This window comes from Vombatus ursinus, unplaced genomic scaffold (assembly GCF_900497805.2).
Source record: "Vombatus ursinus unplaced genomic scaffold, bare-nosed wombat genome assembly UNPS02014793.1, whole genome shotgun sequence".
In the NCBI taxonomy this organism is placed as follows: Eukaryota; Metazoa; Chordata; class Mammalia; order Diprotodontia; family Vombatidae; genus Vombatus; species Vombatus ursinus.
Window position 1 is genome coordinate 1,336,899 of NW_020954571.1, and position 21,147 is coordinate 1,358,045.

Below are 21,147 nucleotides of genomic sequence, written 5' to 3' on the forward strand. Positions count from 1 at the left end.
AATGACTAATATGGAAATGTTTTACATAATTGCACATTTATAACCTATATCTGATTGCTTACCATCTCAGGGAGAGGGGAGGGAAGGGAGGGATAGAATTTGGAACCCAAAACTTTAAATAAATTTTTTTTAAAAACTTGACAAAAGGGCTGCTAGTTGGCAAGGTGGATAGAGCACCAGCCCTGAAGTCAGGAGGACCTGAGTTCAAATCCAGCCTCAGATGCTTGACACTAGCTGTGTGACCCTGGGCAAATCACTTAACCCCATTGCCTAGCCGAAAAAAAAAAAAAAAAAGAAACCTGACCAGTTTTAGGTCCCTACCCCTTTCTCTGATAGGATCAGATATCAAAGAGCTAGAAGAGACCTCAAAGGCCATGTCCATAGTCCAGCCTTCTCATTTTATACATGAGAAACTGAGGCCCAAGAAAGTTAAGTTACTTACCCAAGGTCATTCAGGTAGCAAGAATCAGAAGCAGGATTTGAATCCATGACCTCTGACTCCAGAGCCAGTGTTTTTTTCTACTCTACCATTCTACTTAAAAACTTCTCTGCTAGCTAATCTAATAAATTAATTTACACTTCGATGTCAATTGCCAATAATAGTATAATTCCTTTCCCTTCTCACCTGATTTGTATTTAAACTAAGAGACTTCTAATGCCTCAACCCATGATTGGTGTGATTAATGATGGGAACTCCGACACCATGGTAGACTGGTTTGGTTGGAGGCCTTTCATCCAATATACTACATATACTACTATCCAATACACACACACACACCCACACACACGTGTGTGTGTGGGTGTGTGGGTGTGTGTGCACGTGCGCACGCAGGTGTTTCTTCTTCCTATACAGCTATCCAGAAAATTCAGCATTATCTCTGAAAGGTTATTTGTATGAGAACATAACTAAGAAATTTAGGCTGGAAGGAAGGATATCATTGTCAGCACTCTCCCTATCAACTGAATTAGTAGTTGATGCCTATTTTTATAATACTACTGCCATTAACAGGATCACCAACTACTAACTTTTGAAAAACAGGAACTGGGAGAGTCAATTACAATTCAAGCCTAAGGTAGGTACATTTCCCATCTCTGTAGCCTAGGTATTTTGATATCTAATACCAAGGATGTATAAGAAACCAATTCATAAAACCTGGGATGTAACATCTTAACATGTATCAGGAAATAGCATGGCACTTGAATGACAAGAAGGTAGTTCCTGCAATAAGCGAGTGAAATGTTTATTACCACATATGAGGTGAGGGGAGAGAACCAATTTCTCTTCTTATTACCTTCTATCTGACTTTTTAAGCATTCATGAAAAGAATAGTGTCAGAAAAGGACTAAATTTAGAGGATGATTATTCTTGAATTATACTTGCGTCCCAAAGATCTATTTGATGGTGTAAAGATTTTGTATGACACCCAGTATATCTCCACCGTAATAGCTATTGATACAATTATACCAGTGTGTTCACATTCTTAATAAATGAAAACACATTTGTCAGTACCATTAGCAGATAAGTAATTTCTTCAGACTAATTTCCAAAATGTCCACAGAAAACTAAATCAAATAGTTTCAGAGGGCATGTCCATATCAGCATTTTTCCAAATGAAGGGTGGGGATGGGGGTAGGAAGAAGCTATCAAAATTATTTTCATCTGCTGTTATCATTTTCAGCAGAAGGAAGGGGCAGACTGTCACAAGACCAGAAAGAATCAATAACAATAGCACCCCATGTCTATATATTTAATACCACCTTAAAAAGATTCTAAGTTGATGTTTAGGGAAAGAGACTTTCTTCAGTTTGAGAATATTAGGAGCCAGGTTTCTCAGGCCATTGCCATAGGTGCAGTCCCTGCCCTAGCCATCTAGGTTTACATAGAGAAAAACTCTATTTCAGGATCACAGGCAACACCCCAAGCTACAGCCACCTGTTTCACAAATGTTGGTAACTAGGGATACCAGATGAAACATTGTGGATGACTCATTGTAGCCTATTTCCCATTGTTGATGCATATGATTAGCAGAATCCTATTCAGATACAAGGGATACTGTAGTATCATTTGTGAGTTGTTTTTTTTTTTAAAGACCTTTTGAAAACAACCAAAAAAAAGAATTAAAAAAAAAAAGACCATTTGAATTGCTACTGTAAGAGAATAATGGTTTGGATCTGATACCTGTTAAGCAAAATGTATTTTTCCTTAATGACACTGAAATTACTGCATGCCTTTTCTTTTTCCTCGCAGAAGCATCAACTGCAAAATCAACAATACCTTTATTTTTCTGGTCGTCATTCTCCACGAACTGGCCCAGAGTTTGTTCCCTGTGGTCAGGCATGTTACTGACCATTGATCTGTCCTTTCCCCCCTTCAGCCACTGTGGCTGTAGGCATGAGTCCTCCTCAGGTATCCCCTGGATCTCCCTCTCAGCAAGAAGGCTGCAAGGCAGTTCAAAAGAGTGGTTAATGTTTTCTGACCCAGATAATGCTCCTCTTATGGGAACCACCATCTGAATGGAACTCTGTGTCCCCAGGGCTCTACTGCATTGTCATTCTGGGGTGGGGGGGATGCTTCTTCCTCTTTTGCTGTTTTGTTAACTGTGTCAAATCCTTAGGTGAAGCATTGCTTAATAGTCTGTGCCCAGTGTTTAGAGCACTATGTATAACTAAGGTTATATAGTTATCATCCCTGCAGGGACTGTGTAAATTTGAATCATTTTCCACTCACAGACTGCATACTTAATCAAAGCTAGGTGCTTTTTGTTAGAAGGAGAAATGGATGAGTGAGGATAGATGATTCAGTAGAGCCTATCCACACTGCTTGAGACAACCTAACCTAACCTAACTCATAGTGGTTCACAGGAGCATCGTTGTCTTGCTTTCAATAAATACCTAAAACAAATTTCCCCCCAAAATAATTTCAAACTCCACCAATTCAGATTCTGCCTCTCCAGTCAGTGTTAAGGGGGTGGGGGGAGTTTAGAATACCTGCAGGTTTCTTGTTAGTCTGGTTTCTGGAGCATGTACTTCCACGCCAACATGTTATTACAGAGCCTGAGACTTAACTTGAAAGTGTCCTCACATTTCTCTATGTACATTCTCAATAATATATCTTTCTCTCTTCCTCTACCTGGAAGTCACTACAAATAAACCCAGTTATTTTTTGGGGCCTTGCCCAAATAGATCCTTTAAACATGAGATCACTTCTATAATCCAATGTTATCAAAATGTCTGCCTTTAATTAGCTTTGGTAGTCCCAATGATCTGGGATCATGCTTTTTCAAAGAGCAGAAGAGTCAACTTCAAATTGTAACAGAGAAATATTGAGAGTCATTAACACATCCAGGGGACAGCCAGGATCAGGATGAAGAAGAAACTACAAAACATGACATGTAAGGAATATTTGAAGAAATGGGAAAGTTAAACTGGAGAAATAAATACTTATTGAGACCACAATTGTCTCTATGTATCTGAACGGGCTGTCATTTGGAAGAGCTATTAAATTTGTTCTATATAGCTCCAAAGTAAAAAGCTAGTCAGGACCCAAGGATGGAAGTTCTAAGGAGAGAGTTAAGCTCAACACAAGAAGTTCTTAACTATGAGAACCATCCAACGATTGGATGGATTATTTTTTAAATCATTGCTCCTTATCACTGGAGGTCTTCAGATGGAGACTAGAATAACTACTTATTGGGAATGCTAAAGAGAAGATTCCAGCACTGTGTGGAAAGTTGTATTAGATAATTTCTAAAGTCCCATACAATTCTTATACCTGAATTTCTTCTTTTAGGCCAAGGGAAACCAGAGGTTTCAATTAAAAAAAAAGATAACTATTTTTTAATATAATTGGTTTCTTTTATAATCCTATTTTATTCCATGCATTTAAAGCCATTCTGAGAAGGCTTCACCAGATTACCAAAAAGGTCCATGACACAAAAATGCTTAACAACTCCAGTTTAAGGCCTTTTCACTTCCCCAAATATAGATGAGTTTTCCTTGCTGCATCTATCACAGTACAGAATTACTATAGGAGGTGTATTTCATGACTTGAACTGTTCCACCCATGAGTTGGGAAGAAATATGCATAGCAAAATCTTTCTAGTAGCCAACTCTCCCAGACGACTGGGAAGAGAGTTAGTTTTGCTACTTCCAAAGCAAGGTACAATAATACCTTAAAACTCTAGTGAAAATAAAAAAAAATTTTAAAGGGTTAGGATTTTTAATTGGTAAACCTATGTCAACTCCTATTCTAGAAGAATTTGCCTGGTGTAAGGGGTGAGGAAAGATGTGGCTGCTCAACTTCTTCATTTTCCACCCCCACCATCCTGTCATCACTTATCCAGGTGCTTTACTTCCAAGCATCCCAAAAGAAAAAATGCCCCTGTTAATGATTAGGAGAGTCCTAATCAATTCAGCCTAGTCCCTGTAGGCAACATCATTATCATCAATGTAAAGTATTATCATTACCCTTATGTAAAGAACTATTTAATTTTTTCCATATTGATCAGAAAAAAAAAGAATGACAGCTTTTAGTCATACTTTCCTTTCTCCATATAGGAAACTCTTAGCTATTCTTCCCATTCTTCTTGAGTTATAACATTACCTCCTTACATCCATATAGTACTTCTGACACCCTGAGGACTTCTGTTTAAATTATTTCACTTTACTTAACCAGTAAATAATTATGGAGTGCCACATTATAGATAATGATATATAGGCTAAGCAAGTGAAATAACATGCCTTAAGATAGGCTGGCCAATTAGCGGCAGAACTGGGACTGGGATATGGGTTTCCTGAAATTAAGGTCTCTTCTACCATATATATGACACTGTATCGTATACTATACTGAACTTTACCCTCATCCATATACTACACTGATATACTATACCATATACTATACTGAGCTTTGCCCTGTCACCCTTGCACTTACCCTGGATCTGTGCAGGGTATACATAAGGAGTTTAATGGCCACTGGTTTAATATTTCTTTATCTCATATTTTATGCTTTCCAAGGACAGCATAGACTCTCTCTACTTAATTCTTTATGCATTGTGTTGAACTTAGTGCTGCAGATAATTCTACATGGAATAATGTATTGGGATAAAGGTTTTTGATATCTGTACTGTATGGGTTTAGGGTGGATTGGGTATAGTTACACAATGAGGCCTGTCAATTGGAATGACCTAGATTTGTCTGTTTCCCCTATGAGGGAAGTTGAAGATTCCTCTCTTTCCCTTTCCAGTCCATTGGGCTACATTAGGAGAAATAGGCTGAATAATTTTAAAAAATCTCCATTGATTTATTTAGTGCTTATCTGCCTACAGTTTTCTTTTAAAATACACTCAAAACCTCCCCACCTCTCACTTCGTGAACCCTCTCTGCTTTCCCCAAAGCTGACATCCAGCTCCCAAGACTCAACAAGCACTCTCCATCCTGGAAAGATTCTGCTAACTACTTGGGCTAATGGTCACTGTGTCACCATAAGCAACCTTCTCAGTAATAAGCAGGAAAAGCGCAGCCAAGAAACCTTTTTAAAGATGGCTGTGACTTGTAATCAATAGGAACATGAATTATAGATCAGTTTCAAGCTGAGATTTATTTGAAAATTGCACCCACAGGGAAGCAAAGTACAGTACTGACGCATTGGCTGTTGGAATAGGGAATTACTTCCTTTTACTCAGAGAGATTTTTTTAAATAGTTCCTGACCTTTCCCTAAAATAAATAATGCTCCAAATATCACAGGCCTTCTGTGAGGGGCTACTGTGGATCACTGAGTCTGCTTTGGCAGATCACTGCTCGGGGGGGAGGCTCCCTTTCTCAGCCTATCTCATCTTCAACTGTCACATCTCCATCATCATTCACATTATCTATTGCATTGATTGAGCATTAATATTTGAAAGGTAGGGAAATAGGTCATAATTTATGGGTGCAACAATGTTTATAGATTATAAAGTCATTTTAGGTAGCCAGCCACTGAAAGGAAGCCAGGCCCTTTAAATGGAGATGTACTTTCCTAGAGATCAGTAATCCACTTTAATTAAACCATTTTTCATTTCAAAGGGAAAATTAGGGTTTACACAGCATTTTAAAATAAAATTCCTTGATGGGGGCAGCTAGGTGGCGCAGTGGATAGAGCACCAGTCCTGAAGTCAGGAGGACCCGAGTTCAAATCCAGCCTCAGACCAAACACTTGACACTAGCTGTGTGACCCTGGGCAAGTCACTTAACCCCAATTGCCTTAAAAAAAATTTCTTGATGAATAGTGAGGCCAGTACCTTTCTGTGTCAAACATTTCACTCTCAATTAATACAGTCATTCAATGGGGTTACCTGGATTGATTCAGCACAAGTTTTAATAATTTCTTTTCTATAGGGAGCTCAAAGAGTAGATAATGTTATACAATGCTGTGTGCCTATCCTCCTTCTCTATATTCAAGGAAATAAATAATCAAATTATTGGGACTTCACAGAAATATAATTCTGGCCTCAATATTTGTCTCTGCTCATTCAACTAGACCATACTCTTCATTTTGGACTCTAGCTTCCTAAATCCTAATGGCAAGCCAGGGAGGTGAGGAGTGGTGTCAGAGTTAAGAAGAAAGATTTCAAAAGCCCATATGTTGTCTCATAAAGAGAAGATAGATACTAAGGGTACTTCACATCCATATATAAGAAATCCCTTTGTCCACATGTCTTATTCTCATTTGTTCTTCCAGATCATACTGAAACTGCATCATTAAGTCAAATTGTTAAGTCTCCAGAAGGTAGGAAGCTCGGTGGATAAACCATCCCTGTAGAGCACAGCACAGCACATGCACATGCAAACAGGTGCATTAAAAATGATTTTTAATGTTAAGGTTCAGGTTACCTTACCAGTCCCCCAAAAAAGAAATCACACTCACTGTGTGTTCTCACAGCATTTCAGATTTTTTCCAAGGTCAGACAAGACCAAAGCTGATCTTCCTATGTAAGATGATATTGACAACAAACGCTCTGGACTCCTCACTAGTTTCTCTGGTCTGAAGACTCTCTCATCTTTGGACTTCTGGCCTTCTTTAGCTTCTGACCAGGGACTGGAAAACTACAAAAAACAGTTCAGATTACTCTACAGCACTTCAAATCCTTGTCAGTGAGAAGTGACAGAATTCACTATTGGGTTAAAAAAAATGCACATAATTGACAAAGAGATCATATGCTTGTGCAGGGGAAAGGGCAAAAGAACTAAGGCACAGATAGGAGAAGTCAAAAGCAAAGGAAGTACATTTTTATCTATGTAAATGGATTTTGCTTGAGCAGACTACGCTCACGATGTAAAATTAGCTTGTATTATTTCCTTGAGCAACAAGTAAGTGTCCTCTCATGGGAGAGGATGTTTTGTACTGAAGTTAAGAATACTTTCCACTCTAAGGATCCCTCTGGCTTTAACTTTACTAACCTCATTTCTTCAGTTCCCCACAGAAATGTTGATTCAGAATCTTAGAATCATAAAATATTCCTCAGGTGAAAGACAGAAAAGAATGTCTTGTATATTCCAAAATATTCATCAAGCATTTTTTTTGTGGTAACAAAGAACTGGAAACAAAGTCAGTGGCTAATGATTGGAGAATAACTAAACAAAATGTGGAACACAAATGTAATAAACTACTTACTATGCCATATATGATGAATATGAAGAATTCAGAGAAGCATGGGAAAACTTATATGAACTAATGTGAAATGAAGTAAGCACAACCAGGAAAGCAATATACGCAATTACTATGACAATGTAAACAAAGTATAAAACAAAATGTAACACTTGCTGAAGGGTGGTCCCAGAGAAGAAAAGAGAAAATGTGCCTCTCACCATTCACTGCAGAGTTGGGGGATTCGGGTATAAAATATTACATAAACTGTGAGATGCCACTGACTTGTTGGCCAGTTTTGTCTATTTTTCCCCTCCTTTTTCCTTTTAAAATCTTTTTACAAGTGGTAGCTCTCTTGGTAGTAGAAGTAGAAGGAATATATTCAGAAATAAATATAATATTTAAACAAAAATAATCAATTTAAAAAGAAAAAGATTTGAACAATCACCAACAATTCCAAAGTACCTATGATGAAGCATGCTACCCACTTCCCAACAGAGAACTGATGGACTCAAGAGGACCAACTGAGACATACATTTTTTTGGACATAGCCAAATGGAGAAATTTGTTTTGCTTGACTGCATATTTGTTACAAGGCTTTTCTTTTTCTTTTTTTTTTCTTAAGGGGTAGGTAGAAGGGAGAGGACGTAGATTTTTGTTAATTAAAATCTCACTTTTTAAAAAAGAAATGAATATGATATAAAAAACAAGAAGCATTAATAAAACAATAAAAAAAGATCAGAAGTCATCTGATCCAACTCCCTCATGCTACAGAAGAGGAAACTGAGGCCCAGAGAAGAAAGGTAACTTGTTTTTGGTTTTGTAAATAATTTATTTTTAGTTTTCAACATTTACTTCCATAAGATTTTGAATTTTAAATTTTCTCCCCTTCCTCTCCTCTCCCCGCTCCCAACAACGGCATGCAAACTGAAACAGACTCTACTTATACATTCATCTTAAGCATATTTTTCCATTAGTCATGATGTAAAGAACAATTAGAACTAATAGGAGGAACCACAAGAATGAAGCAATAAAACAAAATGACAAAAAAAAAGAGCAAATAGAATGCTTCCATCTGTATTCAGACTCCATAGTTCTTTGGATGTGGATGGCATTTTCCATTGTGAGTCTTTTGGAATTGTCTTAGATCCTTGCATTGCTGAGAAGAGGCAAGTCTATCAAAGCCAGTCATCATACGGTGTGGCTGTCACTGTGTACAGTGTTCTCCTGGTTCTGCTCATTTCACTCAGCGTCAGTTCATATAAGTCTTTCCAGGTTTTTCTGAAGTCTACCTGCTCGTCATTTCTTATATCATAATAATATTCCATTACATTCATATGTCACAACTTGTTCAGTCATTCCCCAACTGATGGGCATCCCCTCAATTTCTAATTCTTTGCCACCACAAAAAGAGCTGCTATAAATATTTTTGTACATGTGGGTCCTTTTCTCGTTTTTATGATCTCTTTGGGATACAGACCTAGAAGTGGTATTGCTGGGTCAAAAGGTATGCACAATTTGATAGCCCTTTGGGCATAGTGCCAAATTGCTCTCCGGAATGGTTGGATCAGTTCACAACTCCACCAGCAATGCATTAGTGTTCCAATTTTCCACATCTTATCCAACATTTATCACTGTCCTGTTTTGTCATGTTAGCTAATCTGATAGATGTGATGTGGTATCTCAAAGTCGTTTTGATTTGCATTTCTCTAATCAATAGTGATTTAGAACATTTTTTCATATGACTATAGATAGCTTTAGTTTCTTCCTCTGAAAACTGCCTGTTCATATTCTTTGACCACTTATCAATTGGGGAATGACTTGTATTTTTATAAATTTGACTTAGTTCTCTATATATTTCAGAAATGAGGCTTTACCGAGACACTGACTATAAAAAAAAGCAAAAACTTTTCAATTTAATGGAACTAAAATTATCCATTTTGCATCTCATAACATTCTCTATCTCTTGTTTGGTCATAAATTATTCCCTTCTCTATAGATCTGAAAGGTAAACTATTCCTTGTTCTTCTACTTTGCTTATAGTATCAGTCTTTATATCTAAATATTGTACCTATTTTGACTTTATCTTAGTATAGGGTATAAGATGTTGGTCTATGCCCAGTTTCTGCCATACTATTTTCCAGTTTTCCCAGCAGTTTTTGTTCAATAGTGATTTCTTATCCCAGAAGCTGGAGTCTTTGGATTTATCAAATAGTAGATTATTATAGTCATTGGCTGTTGTGTCTTGCATACCTAAGCTATTCTACTGATCTACCACTCTATTTCTTAGCCAGTACCAAGTAGTTTTGATGATTACTGCTTTATAATACAATTCAAGATCTGGTATAGCTAGGCCACCTTCCCTTGCATTTCTTTTAATTAGTTCCCTTGATATTCTGAAACTTTTGTTCTTTCAGATGCATTTTGTTATTGCTTTTTCTAGCTCTGTAAAATAATATTTTGGTAGTTTGATTGGTATGGCTCTGAATAAGTATTTAGACAGAATTTAGACAGAATTGTTATTTTTATTAGCTCAGCCTACCCATGAACAACTGATATTTTTCCAGTTATTTAGATCTGACTTTATTTGTGTGAAAAGTGTTTTGTAATTGTGTTCATATAGTTCCTGGTTTTGTTTTGGGAGGTAGACTCCCAAATAGTTTATAATGTCTACAGTAATTTTAAATGGAATTTCTCTTTCTATCTCTTGCTGTTGGGCTTTGTTAGTAATATATAGAAATGCTAATGATTTGTGTGGGTTTATTTCATATCCTTCAACTTTTCTAAATTTGTTTATTATTTCAAGTAATTTTTTACTTGATTCTCTAGGATTCTCTAAGTATACCATCATATTATCTGCAGGGGTTTAACCATGATAGCTTTGTTTCTTTTTTGCCTATTCTAATTCCTTCAGTTTCTTCTTCTTTTCTAATTGCTATAGCTAACATTTCTTGCACAGTATTGAATAACAGTGGTGATAATGGACACCCTTGTTTCACCCCCGATCTTACTGGAAATGCTTCTAGCTCATCCCCATTACATATAATGCTTGCTGATGGTTTTTGACAGATGCTATCTATCATTTTAAGGAAGATTCCATTTATTCCTATGCTCTTCAGTGCTTTTAATAGGAATGGGTGTTGTATTTTGTCAAATGCTTTTTCTGCATCTATTGAGAGAATCATATGATTTCTTTTAGTTTTGTTGTTGATATGGTCAATTATGCTGATAGTTTTCCTAATATTGAACCAGCCTGCATTCCTGATATAAATCCTACCTGGTCATAGTGTATTATCCTTGAGATAAATTGTTGTAATCTTTTTACTAATATTTTATTTAAAATTTTTTGCATCTATATTCATTAGGGAAATCGGTCTATAATTTTCTTTCTCTGTTTTGGCTCTTCCCGGTTTAGGTATCAGCACCATATTTGTATCATAAAAAGAATTTGATAGGACTCCTTCTTCATGTATTTTCCAAAATAGTTCATATAGTATTGAAATTAGTTCTTTAAATGTTTGATAGAATTCACTTGTAAATCCATCTGGCCCTGGAGATTTTTTTCTTAGGGAGTTCATTGATGGCTTGTTCAATTTCTTTTTCTGAAATGGGGTTAAGTATTTTATTTCCTTTTTCATTAATCTGGGCAATTTATATTATTGTAAATATTCATCCATTTCACTAAGGTTGTCATATTTATTGGCATACAGTTGGGCAAAATAGTTCCTAATTATTGTTTTGATTTCCTCTTCATTGGTGGTGAATTCACCCTTTTCATTTTTGATGCTGGTAATATGGTTTTCTTCTTTCTTTTTTTCAATCAAATTAATCAAAGGTTAATCTATTTTATTGGTTTTTTCCTAAAACCAGCTCTTAGTTTTATTTATTAGTTCAATAGTTTTCTTAATTTCAATTTTATTAATTTCTCCTATGGTTTTCAGAATTTCTAATTTTGTAATTAATTGAGGATTTTCAATTTGTTCTTTTTCTAGCTTTTTTAGTTGCATGCCCAATTCATTGCTCTCTTCTTTTTATTTTTTATTTATTTATTTATTTATTTTATTGTAAGCATTTAGAGATATAAAACTTCCACTAAGGACCGCTTCTGCTGCATCCCATTAGTTTTGGTGTATTGTCTCATTATTGTCATTCTCTTGGATGAAGTTATTGATTGTTTCTATGAATTATTGTTTGACCCACTCATTCTTTAGGATTAGATTATTTAGTTTCCAATTAATTTTTAGTATATCTTTCCATGGCCTTTTATTATATGTAATTTTTATTGCATCATGACCTGAAAAGGATGCATTTAATATCTCTGCCTTTCTGTGTCGGATTGTGAGGTTTTTATGCCCTAGTACATGGTCACTTTTTGTGTAGGTGCCATGTACCGTCGAGAAAAAAGGTATATTCCTTTCTGTCCCCATTCAGTTTTGTCCAGGGGTTTAACCATATTTAATTTTTCTAAAATTATATTCATCTCCTTAACCTCTTTCTTGTTTATTTTGTGGTTAGATTTATCTAGTTCTGAGAGGGGGAGGTTGAGGTTGAGGTCGAGGTCCCCGACTAGTATAGTTTGCTGTCTACTTCTTCCTGTAACTCCTTTAACTTCTCCTTTAAGAATTTAGATGCTATACCACTTGATGCATATATGTTTAGTAGTGATATTACTTCATTGTCTATGGTACCTTTTAGCAGGATATAGTTCCCTTCCTTATCTCTTTTAATCAGATCTATTTTTGCTTTTGTTTTGCCTGAGATCAGGATTGCTACCCTTGCTTTTATTTACTTCAATTGAAGCATAATATATTCTGTTCCAGCCTTTTACCTTTACTCTGTGTGTATCCCTCTGCTTCAAATGTGTTTCTTGTAAACAACATATTGTAGGATTATGGTTCTTAATCCATTCTGCTATCCATTTCCGTTTTATGAGAGAGTTCATCCCATTCACATTCACAGTTATGATTACTATCTGTGTCTTCCTCTCCATTCTATTTTTCCCTGTTTATGCTTTTCTCCTTTCTCCCTTTCCCTCCTCAGTAGAGTTTGTTTTTGTTTATGTTTTTTGAGTTTTTTTTGCTAGTCAATGGGGTTAAGTGACTTGCCCAGGGTCACACAGCTAGTGTCAAATTTGAACTCAGGTCCTCCTGACTCTAGGGCCAGTGCTTTATCTATCCACTTGCCACCTAGCTGCCCCCTCAGTAGAGTTTTGCTTTGGACCACTGCCTCTATCAGTCTGCCCTCCCTTCTGTTAGCCCCCTCCTTTTTCTTCCCCTTTACCATTTCTACTTCACCCTTCCCTTCTATTCACCTCCTCCCTTTTCTTTTCTCTTTCCCCTCCTACTTCCTATAGGGTAAGTTATATATTTCTATACCTAACTGATTATGTTATTCCCTCTTTGAACCAAATCTGATGAGAGTAAGTTTCAAACAATGCTCATCTCCCTCCCTTCTTTCCCTCTACTGTGTTAGGTTTTTGTGTCTTTTGCATATGATGTAATTTACCCTTATCTGCCTCCTTCTTTCCTTTTTTCTCATACAACCCTTTTCATCACTTAGATATGTTACCATCACATCATAATCAACTTATACCCATGCCGTCTGTCTAAGTCTAACTCCTTTTAAATGTCATATTAACATTACAGTTCTCAAGACTTACAAGTGTAATCTTCTCTTGTAGGGATATAAAGTTTGCCCTTATTAATAACATGTTGTTGTTTTTTTCTTTCCTGTTTACATTTTTATGCATCTCTTGAGTCTCATATTTGAAGGTCAGATTTTCTGTTGAGCTCTGGTCTTTTCATCAGGAAGTCCCCTATTTCATTGAATGTCCATCTCCTCCCCTGAAAGATTATGCTCAGTTTCACTGGGTAGTTGATCCTTGGTTGTAATCCAAGCTTCTTTGCCTTATGGAATATTGTATTCCACACCCTCCAGTCTTTTAATGTAGAAACTGCAAGGTCCTGTATAATCCTGACTGTGGTTCCATGATATTTAAATTGTTTCTTTCTGGCTGCTTGCAGTATTTTCTCTTTGATCTGGTAATTTTGGAATTTGGCTATAATATTCCTTGGCATTTTCAATTTGGGATCTCTTTCAGGAGGTGATCAGTGGATTCTTTCGATGACTAATTTACCCTCTGGTTCTAGGACCTTAGGGCAGTTTTCTTTGATGATTTCCTGAAGGATATTGTCCAGGCTCTTTTTTTCATCATGGTTTTCAGGTAGACCAATAATTTTTAGATTGTCTCTCCTGGATCTATTTTCCAGCTCAGTTGTTTTTACCAGTGGGGTATTTTGCATTTTCTTCTATTTTTTCATTCTTTTGTTTCTGTTTGACTGATTTTTGCTCTCACATAGAGTCGTTAGCTTCCACTTGCCCCATTCTAATTTTTAACAAGTTATTTTCTTCAGTTAGATTTTGTATCTCCTGTTCCATTTGGCCCATTTTACTTTTTAAGTTCTTCTCTTCGATGAGTTTTTGTGCCTCCTTTTCCATTTGGCCAATTCTATTTTTTAAGGACTTGTTTCCTACAGTTAATTTTTATCCTTCCTTTTCTAAGCTATTGACTCTCTCTTGCATACCTCTCATTTCTTTTCCCAATATTTCTTCTACCTGTCTTATTTGACTTTTAGAATCCTTTCTGAGCTCTTCCAAGAAGGCTTTTTGGGCTTGAGACCAGTTCATATTCCCCTTTGAGATTTCAGATATGGGTATATTGACAATGTTGTCCTCTTCTGAATTTGTATCTTGATCTTCCTTTTCCCCATAATAAGAATCTGTGGTCATTGCCCGTTTCTGCTTTTTGTTCATGGTGTTTGCCTATTTCCTGACTTAAAAAAAAAAAAAGTTGAGTTCTCCTGCTGGAGCAAAGGGGGCACCTACCCAAGCCTGTTTTCCTGCTCTCCTGGGCCTTGTACTTAAGTGTTTGGCTCCTACTCACCCAGGCCTTGCACAGGGATGTTTTGCTGCTGGTGAATATCTGTAAGCCTGGAGCTTTGCCTCCTGGAGTTGCGCTTCCCAGAGTTGTGCTGAGGCACTGGGTGATTTGGCTGCTGGAGAAAACCGTTGCCTGTGGTGGTTTTCCAAACTGGTGTCTACTGCTTCGCCTGCCTGTATTGAAGCTCTCAGGGGGTCCTGGTGTTGGCATTTGCCTGCTCCACCAACCTGGGTCTCAAGTTCTCCCCCCGGTATGTTGAGGTGGAACTTGCCACAGGCTTGCTGGAATGCCTCCCATCCTGTACTGCTTCCCCTCCCCCAGAACGAGAGGGGCCTTTTCCATTAATCCCCCAAGCTTCCTGGGCTACAAGACTGCTGCGCCCTTTCTTTTTGTTGGCTCAGGATTTTTCCTGGGTCAATATTTTCTGGGCTTGCAGAGGTCAGTAAGGGGAGGGTAAGAGTGACTTATTTCTTACTCCACCATGTTGGCTCCCAGAAGTGGAACCAAGAAGTAACTTTTCTAATGTCACACAGGTAACCAATGACACAGGTAGGATTAGATCCCAGGTCTCTTGGTTTTTAGTGTACTGCTTTCTCCTATACTATGCTTTATGCAGGTGTTATCCTCTTAGACAAAAATGATGCTACTAATCCATTGAAAGCAAGTACTATGTCATTTGTCTTGACATTCCTAGTGCCTCAAAAAGTGCTTTCTAGCTAATTGTTTTAGGTGTTTAATAAATGTTTGTTGAAAAAATCTGGGGTAGAGGACCATAAGCTTGAGAGGTCTGTCCCTTACAATACAAACTTCATTTACAACCACCTACATTTTCTAACCTACTTCCCTTCCTCATTTGTGTCCAGGGGTGCATATTGGGAAGCCAGGGTTAGGGGTCCTGGCCATGACTGTGAAGTAGAAGCAAGCTGATACACTCAAAGATGAACCATTGGATCCACCTTTCTTAGTGGACATTTGACTATCCAACCACAAATAATTCAATGTACATAAAACAACATGGCACTCTAGAACATAGATTCGGAGAGTCCTACATTCAGGCTTAGAGGCTAAGTATCTCACATAAAATCAGTGATTCAACATCATATTCTCCCTTTCTCTTTCTGTGGCAACCTTTCTACACTAAAGAAGAATGACTTCCTAGAAGGTATAGAATAGCAAAAGGCAGAATGGTGGAATTTAATATTTTCCACTGTCTCAACAAATAGCTTTTCTGTGTTTTTTTTTATACTTATCTTTATGAATAGAAGCTATTGCTAAAGTCCTGTTCTAATATCTCATTGTGACAGGAAGTGGCCCAGAGTTTACAAAGGCTATGCTATTGAGGTATAAGCTTCAGCAAGTCCTTTCAAGCCAGAAAGACTTTGCGTATGGGCCTAATGAGGACAATGTGTCTGTCATCTGAGGACCAGGTTTGGAGAGGCTCAGCACCAGGAGGGTGCCCATTAGGTTATTATTTTTAAACCACTGCAGTTCATGAAGGTCATATCTCAACTAAGGCTTTAAGGGAGTTATCTCCATTAGTGGCAGTAATGGAGTGCCCAAAATTAATCCATGGGGGCTGATCTTTTGAGGTAACAGAGTATAAATAGGGAATACAAGCCTTACCCATCTCCATATACAGATATGAGGACAAGTGCAAAGGCTTAGTCAACAGCTCGCTGTGTTTATTTTTAGGGATAGTTCACCTGGTGTCTGCTAGCTAGACCATGAAATTCCTGTTGAAGACGAGCTGTTGACTGCTGTATTGTTGGGATGTTCTTTTGTTGTGTCAAAAAAAGTTTTCTCTCCTGATGAGCCACTCCATACATGTTTTGTTGGTATTTAAGTTCCGCCTGAATGTGATAAAGAAGGATGAAACAGGCATTAGTACTCATCAGAGCCAAGATGAGGCATTTGTGTGTCCTGGAAAGGTGTGAAAACCATGTATGTTGACATCTGAAAATTGTGCCCCTTATATTATTGTCTATCAAAGGCCTTTAGCCTTCATGATAAGAGTTGATAGAGACTAAACCTGTGACTTCACTCATATAGGCAGTTCCCTATGCAGGTTAGCATTGTCTCTGTGACTTATCTTCTTAGAAAGCTGTCTGAGACACTGAGAGCTAAAGTGATTTGTTTAGGGCCACAAAGACAGTCTGCAGCAGAGACAGGACATGAACCAGGTTTCCTGACTTTGGTGCCAGTTCTGTATTCATTCATTGACCCATGCTGCCTCCAAAATACACAGGACCTGTCACAAAATAACTATATAGTAGAGAATAGGAATTTTCTGGAATTAAGATGTGCATTTTTTAAAAAAATATTAAGTCCAAAAATGTTTCTCCTTGCACTTCTGCCTATGTGTTATGCCCAAGGCAACTGTTTAATATTCTCTACCATTAGTCCTAGCTCTGGTAACACCAAAAACAGCATTAAATGCAGTTTTTAAAAGGGGGAGAAGGACTATTAGGTGGGGAGTGGAAGGAGGACTACCCTAACAAATAAGAATACAATAAATATTACAAAGGATAACTTCAGGGTCTGTCTCTGATGGAAGACCTAAGGGGGCAAAGGAGGGGAAGGCTAGGGTTGTCTGATTGGAATGAATTCTCTAAGGTTATTATATGCTAAAGTAAGACCACATTTTATTCTCAAATTACCCACTAGATCCCTGCCTTCCCCAAGATTCTTGGATTTGGTTGCAAGTCTGTGTTCACACCATGTCTTTAAAGCTTTGATCCCATTTATTTCTCTGCCTATAAGCTCTGTGAGAGCAGAGAGCATGTCTGATTATTTTGGCATTTCTCCTAGTGCCTAACACACATAGTAAGTGTTTACTAAATTGTCGAATGAATGAATGAATGCATGCTTTTCTCCAGATTGTAGAATACTAATCATTTTCATTTCTCCCTAACCCAAAACATTTCTCCCTAACCCAGAACTGATAAAATCACAGATCCTATCAAAAACTAGACCAAAAAACCTCATATTTTAATCTGCTCATACCTATGATCATTTTAGTTGTTCTTTGGTCTATGTAGCAGGGGCATGGACCACATCTACAATGTTATCCCAGTAGGGCTATGCCATGAGTTGGTGGAAAACTATGATTTTGTTTTCTTTCCACCAATAGTATACATATATATACATACATACATATATATATACACACACACACATATATATACATACATACATATACATTCATAAATTACTGAAGATTCAATAGTCACATTTTTCATCTTTGTGATCTGGAGAACAGATCCAAATATGGAACAACAAACAAATAAATTACTTGTCTGTAAGCAAGGAAGAGGACCCATCATAAAGTTTAATTAATGTTTGCAAAGCATTTAAATTCCTCAGGTCAAAGTTCATGAGCAACTATCAGTTATTATCAGCAAGTCTGGTCCTGCTCAGGAGAAGGAACACATTCTTTAAGTCACTAAGATGCCACAGAGAAAAAAATCCCTCATTGATCATTAAAATAGGATCCTAGTGACTGGATAACCACTTTGTCCAAAGAAAGCTTCTAATTGTCTTCTCCTACCCAACTCTCTCTCTCTCTCTCTCTTTTTATATATGTATATATATTTATATATATATATGTGTGTATATATATATATATATATATATATAGTCCTATATATCTTTTCCCATATTCTCATATTGAAATAAGTATCATAGACAAATGGCCATATTTAGCACTACAGAGCTGACTCTTCATTTTGATGAAATAAGACACAGAGCCATAGACATGGTACCAGATGAGAGAACTAAAACCTGGGCCCAACATTCTGCCATTCAGTTACCTCTGCCTGCCCCTGAAATTTCCACAATTAAAGCCATAATGGATTAGATAACAACAATGAGGCTGGCATCTCCAGAAGACTACAGCAATTCAATTGACTGTCTTCAGAGTGGACTGAGAGCCCTCTGACATTAGCACTAATTAATAGATCAGATCAGCCAGTTGTCACCTGAGGCCCAAGAGGGTAAGGAAGATACACAGGCAGAACATGGCAAGGACAAGATCTGAGGCTGGAAACTAGAGAGAGGGATAATCTGAATTTCCTAAGCCAAGGAGGTGGGGAGAGATCCTCAGCTTAGAAGGTATACAGGATGGGCACCAAAGAGAAGACAGAAGCAGACTTCTGAAAGAAGAAAAGGTAAGGAATTTAAAGACAAGACCTTTGGCCAACTCTTGAGGGATTTATGCAATTAAAATTCTTAAGAGAATCCTTCTATAGTTTTTGGCAGTGAGTATGACCAAAAATATCTGCAAATGGCATTTCTAAGGCAAATTAGACATTATTTTCACAACTGATATGGGCTTCAATTCTAACAGTCACAGAATTCAGTTTACCTTTTCTTATAGATAACCAATGATCACAGAATCTGAAATAAGAATTTGCAGTCATCCAAATGGATGATACCATTGTCCTAAATTTTTATAGGACTGTAGATTTAGAACTTGAAGTGACCTTGGAAGTGATTTAATCCAACTCTTTCAATTCTGCAGATGAGGAAATTAAGACTCAAAGAGGTTAGATGACTTACCCAAAGTCACACAGTTACTAAGTGGCAGATTTCAGATCTAAATTTATTCCCTAAGTTCAAATTCAATACCTTTTTCCACTGCATCACGTTGCATTCTTTATTTTTGTCTTCAAGTGCTACTTGTTGCTGTCGTCTACCATTCTGACATGTGTAAGAGGCTTAACACAAACAAAAAGTGTTGGATGTTCCAGCTTTGCATTGAAACCTCACAGCCAATTCCTGATATCCTCTGAGGAAGTAGTATTATTATCTTGCCAATGGCCTACCTGTTCTTGCTTCAGATCCATTAGGATTCGGTGCTGTTTCTCAGTCATTAAGCTGTGGTCTCTTTTGTTCCCCAGATACCTAGAATTAGTGAAAATGGCAAAAATTATCATAACATTCCAAACATGTCATTCTAAAAACAGTGGCTTCCAGATGCTAGTTTTATTGTAAAATCTCAATTATTCAAGTCAATAGCATGAGGCACAGATAATAAAAAATTACTAATATTTGCCTTTGGAATGCATTATCTGTTTTCTTCCCAGTGGCTTTAAGCATTCCTGATTCTGTTTGACTGTACCTAGATGGCAGAAGCAGGGAAGCAGTCAAAAACTTCTCTGGAAATAATTTGGAAAGGATAACTTGAAAATGACTACATTTATTTTAGTTAGCTCTAGTCCAGTTGTCTTAGACTAGACCACATATATAAAGAGAACAAGCTCATAAGTTCTATCTCTGTTTAGGCCAGTTAACTTCACAAAGAGAAAAATTCTGTTCCCTAGCCAAAGACTGAGCTCTAACCCTAAACCTACCACCAGGTTTGATCAGGGGAAAGCCTTGAACAGTCTAATCACATTCTTCCCTCAGCAGACTTGATAATCCAGCCATTGATAATCTATCTGGAATCATTTCTCAATGGTCAGCATACTCCCTCAACCCTAACTTCAAATGTCCCACCCCATAGCTGCCTATCCCTTTCATTATACTCTTTGAAAGACCCATTCAAAGAAGTTAACAAGCTTGCTTTCATTTAAAATCTTTCCTTTTCTCACTCCCTTCATTTTCTGGCTCTCGCTGAGACCTGAAATCCTTGGCCACCCAGGAACAGTTGAACCTTTCCTGATACTTCTTGACTCCTTGAGGACTCAATATACTCTTTGCTCCCCATTGTCACTTCTAGACTCTCCTCCGTTGAAGTTCATTCAATCCAAATTTATTATCTAATTAAGATTCTGGTTACTATTATCTACCAAATCCCAGGACTCTCTCCCTACCATCCTCAATGAGTTCAGTGGCTGGCTATCATAGTCAGTCTCTCTATCTGTCTCTGTCTCTCTCCTTCAGCCCAATTCCTGATGAGAGGGGGTTCAACATATATATTCTTCCTTAAAAACCCTTCAAACACCCTAAACCGTCTACATCCTCAATCTACTCATTTTCCATGACCTACTCCTTCACTCTATCATCCCTTCCATACAGAGATGATCATACTCTTGATCTGGCCATATTTTATCATTCTACCTTTTTCTCTGCTTTGCGACTCCTATTCTTCATCTTCACCAAGACCTCCAATCTCTTCACCCCTTAGTTCTTTCCTAGGCTATCCCTCATGCAGTGGCTACACTCTCTTCTCTTCCCTATCTTGACCCCTTAGAGAACTAGTTCAACTCAATCCTATCACCTCTAAGTTTGAGTCCCCTGTCCCCTTATCCTATTGTGACTTGCCAAGTTCTGGCTTTGGAATGTCTTGCCATCTACTGTCATTGTTCCTATTCATGTGCTGATGAATAGAGCTAGAAAAAAGTATGAAACTGGGCTATGTCCAATACAAATTTATGTTACATAATTTCATCTAAACCTTCACGGCAGCACGACAATCTTTTTACATCTCCATAATCAATGCGTTATTCCACTCACCACAGTAACTATTCCAAACCTTTTCAACCCTCTGCAAGTCTCCCATGCACACTTTTCCCCCATCCCTCGATAAAGGACATTACTTCATACTGCAAAACTGGAACCATTCATTAAGAGTTCCTTCTTCTC

The 21,147-nt window shown here is 37.4% G+C and overlaps 1 protein-coding gene across 5 annotated transcripts in view; it reads right to left on the reverse strand.

Moving 5' to 3' along the window:
- Positions 1-21,147, reverse strand: part of CCDC187 (coiled-coil domain containing 187) — a 105,452-nt gene that overhangs the window by 10,493 nt on the left and 73,812 nt on the right. For all 5 annotated transcript variants that reach the window (XM_027869796.1, XM_027869794.1, XM_027869795.1 and 2 more), the window contains 3 exons: positions 19,386-19,464; positions 6,903-7,081; positions 2,276-2,439 (listed from right to left, as the gene is read on the reverse strand). In XM_027869796.1, coding sequence (XP_027725597.1) covers positions 2,276-2,439; positions 6,903-7,081; positions 19,386-19,464 — 422 coding nt within the window. The remainder of the gene's footprint in view (positions 1-2,275; positions 2,440-6,902; positions 7,082-19,385; positions 19,465-21,147) is intronic.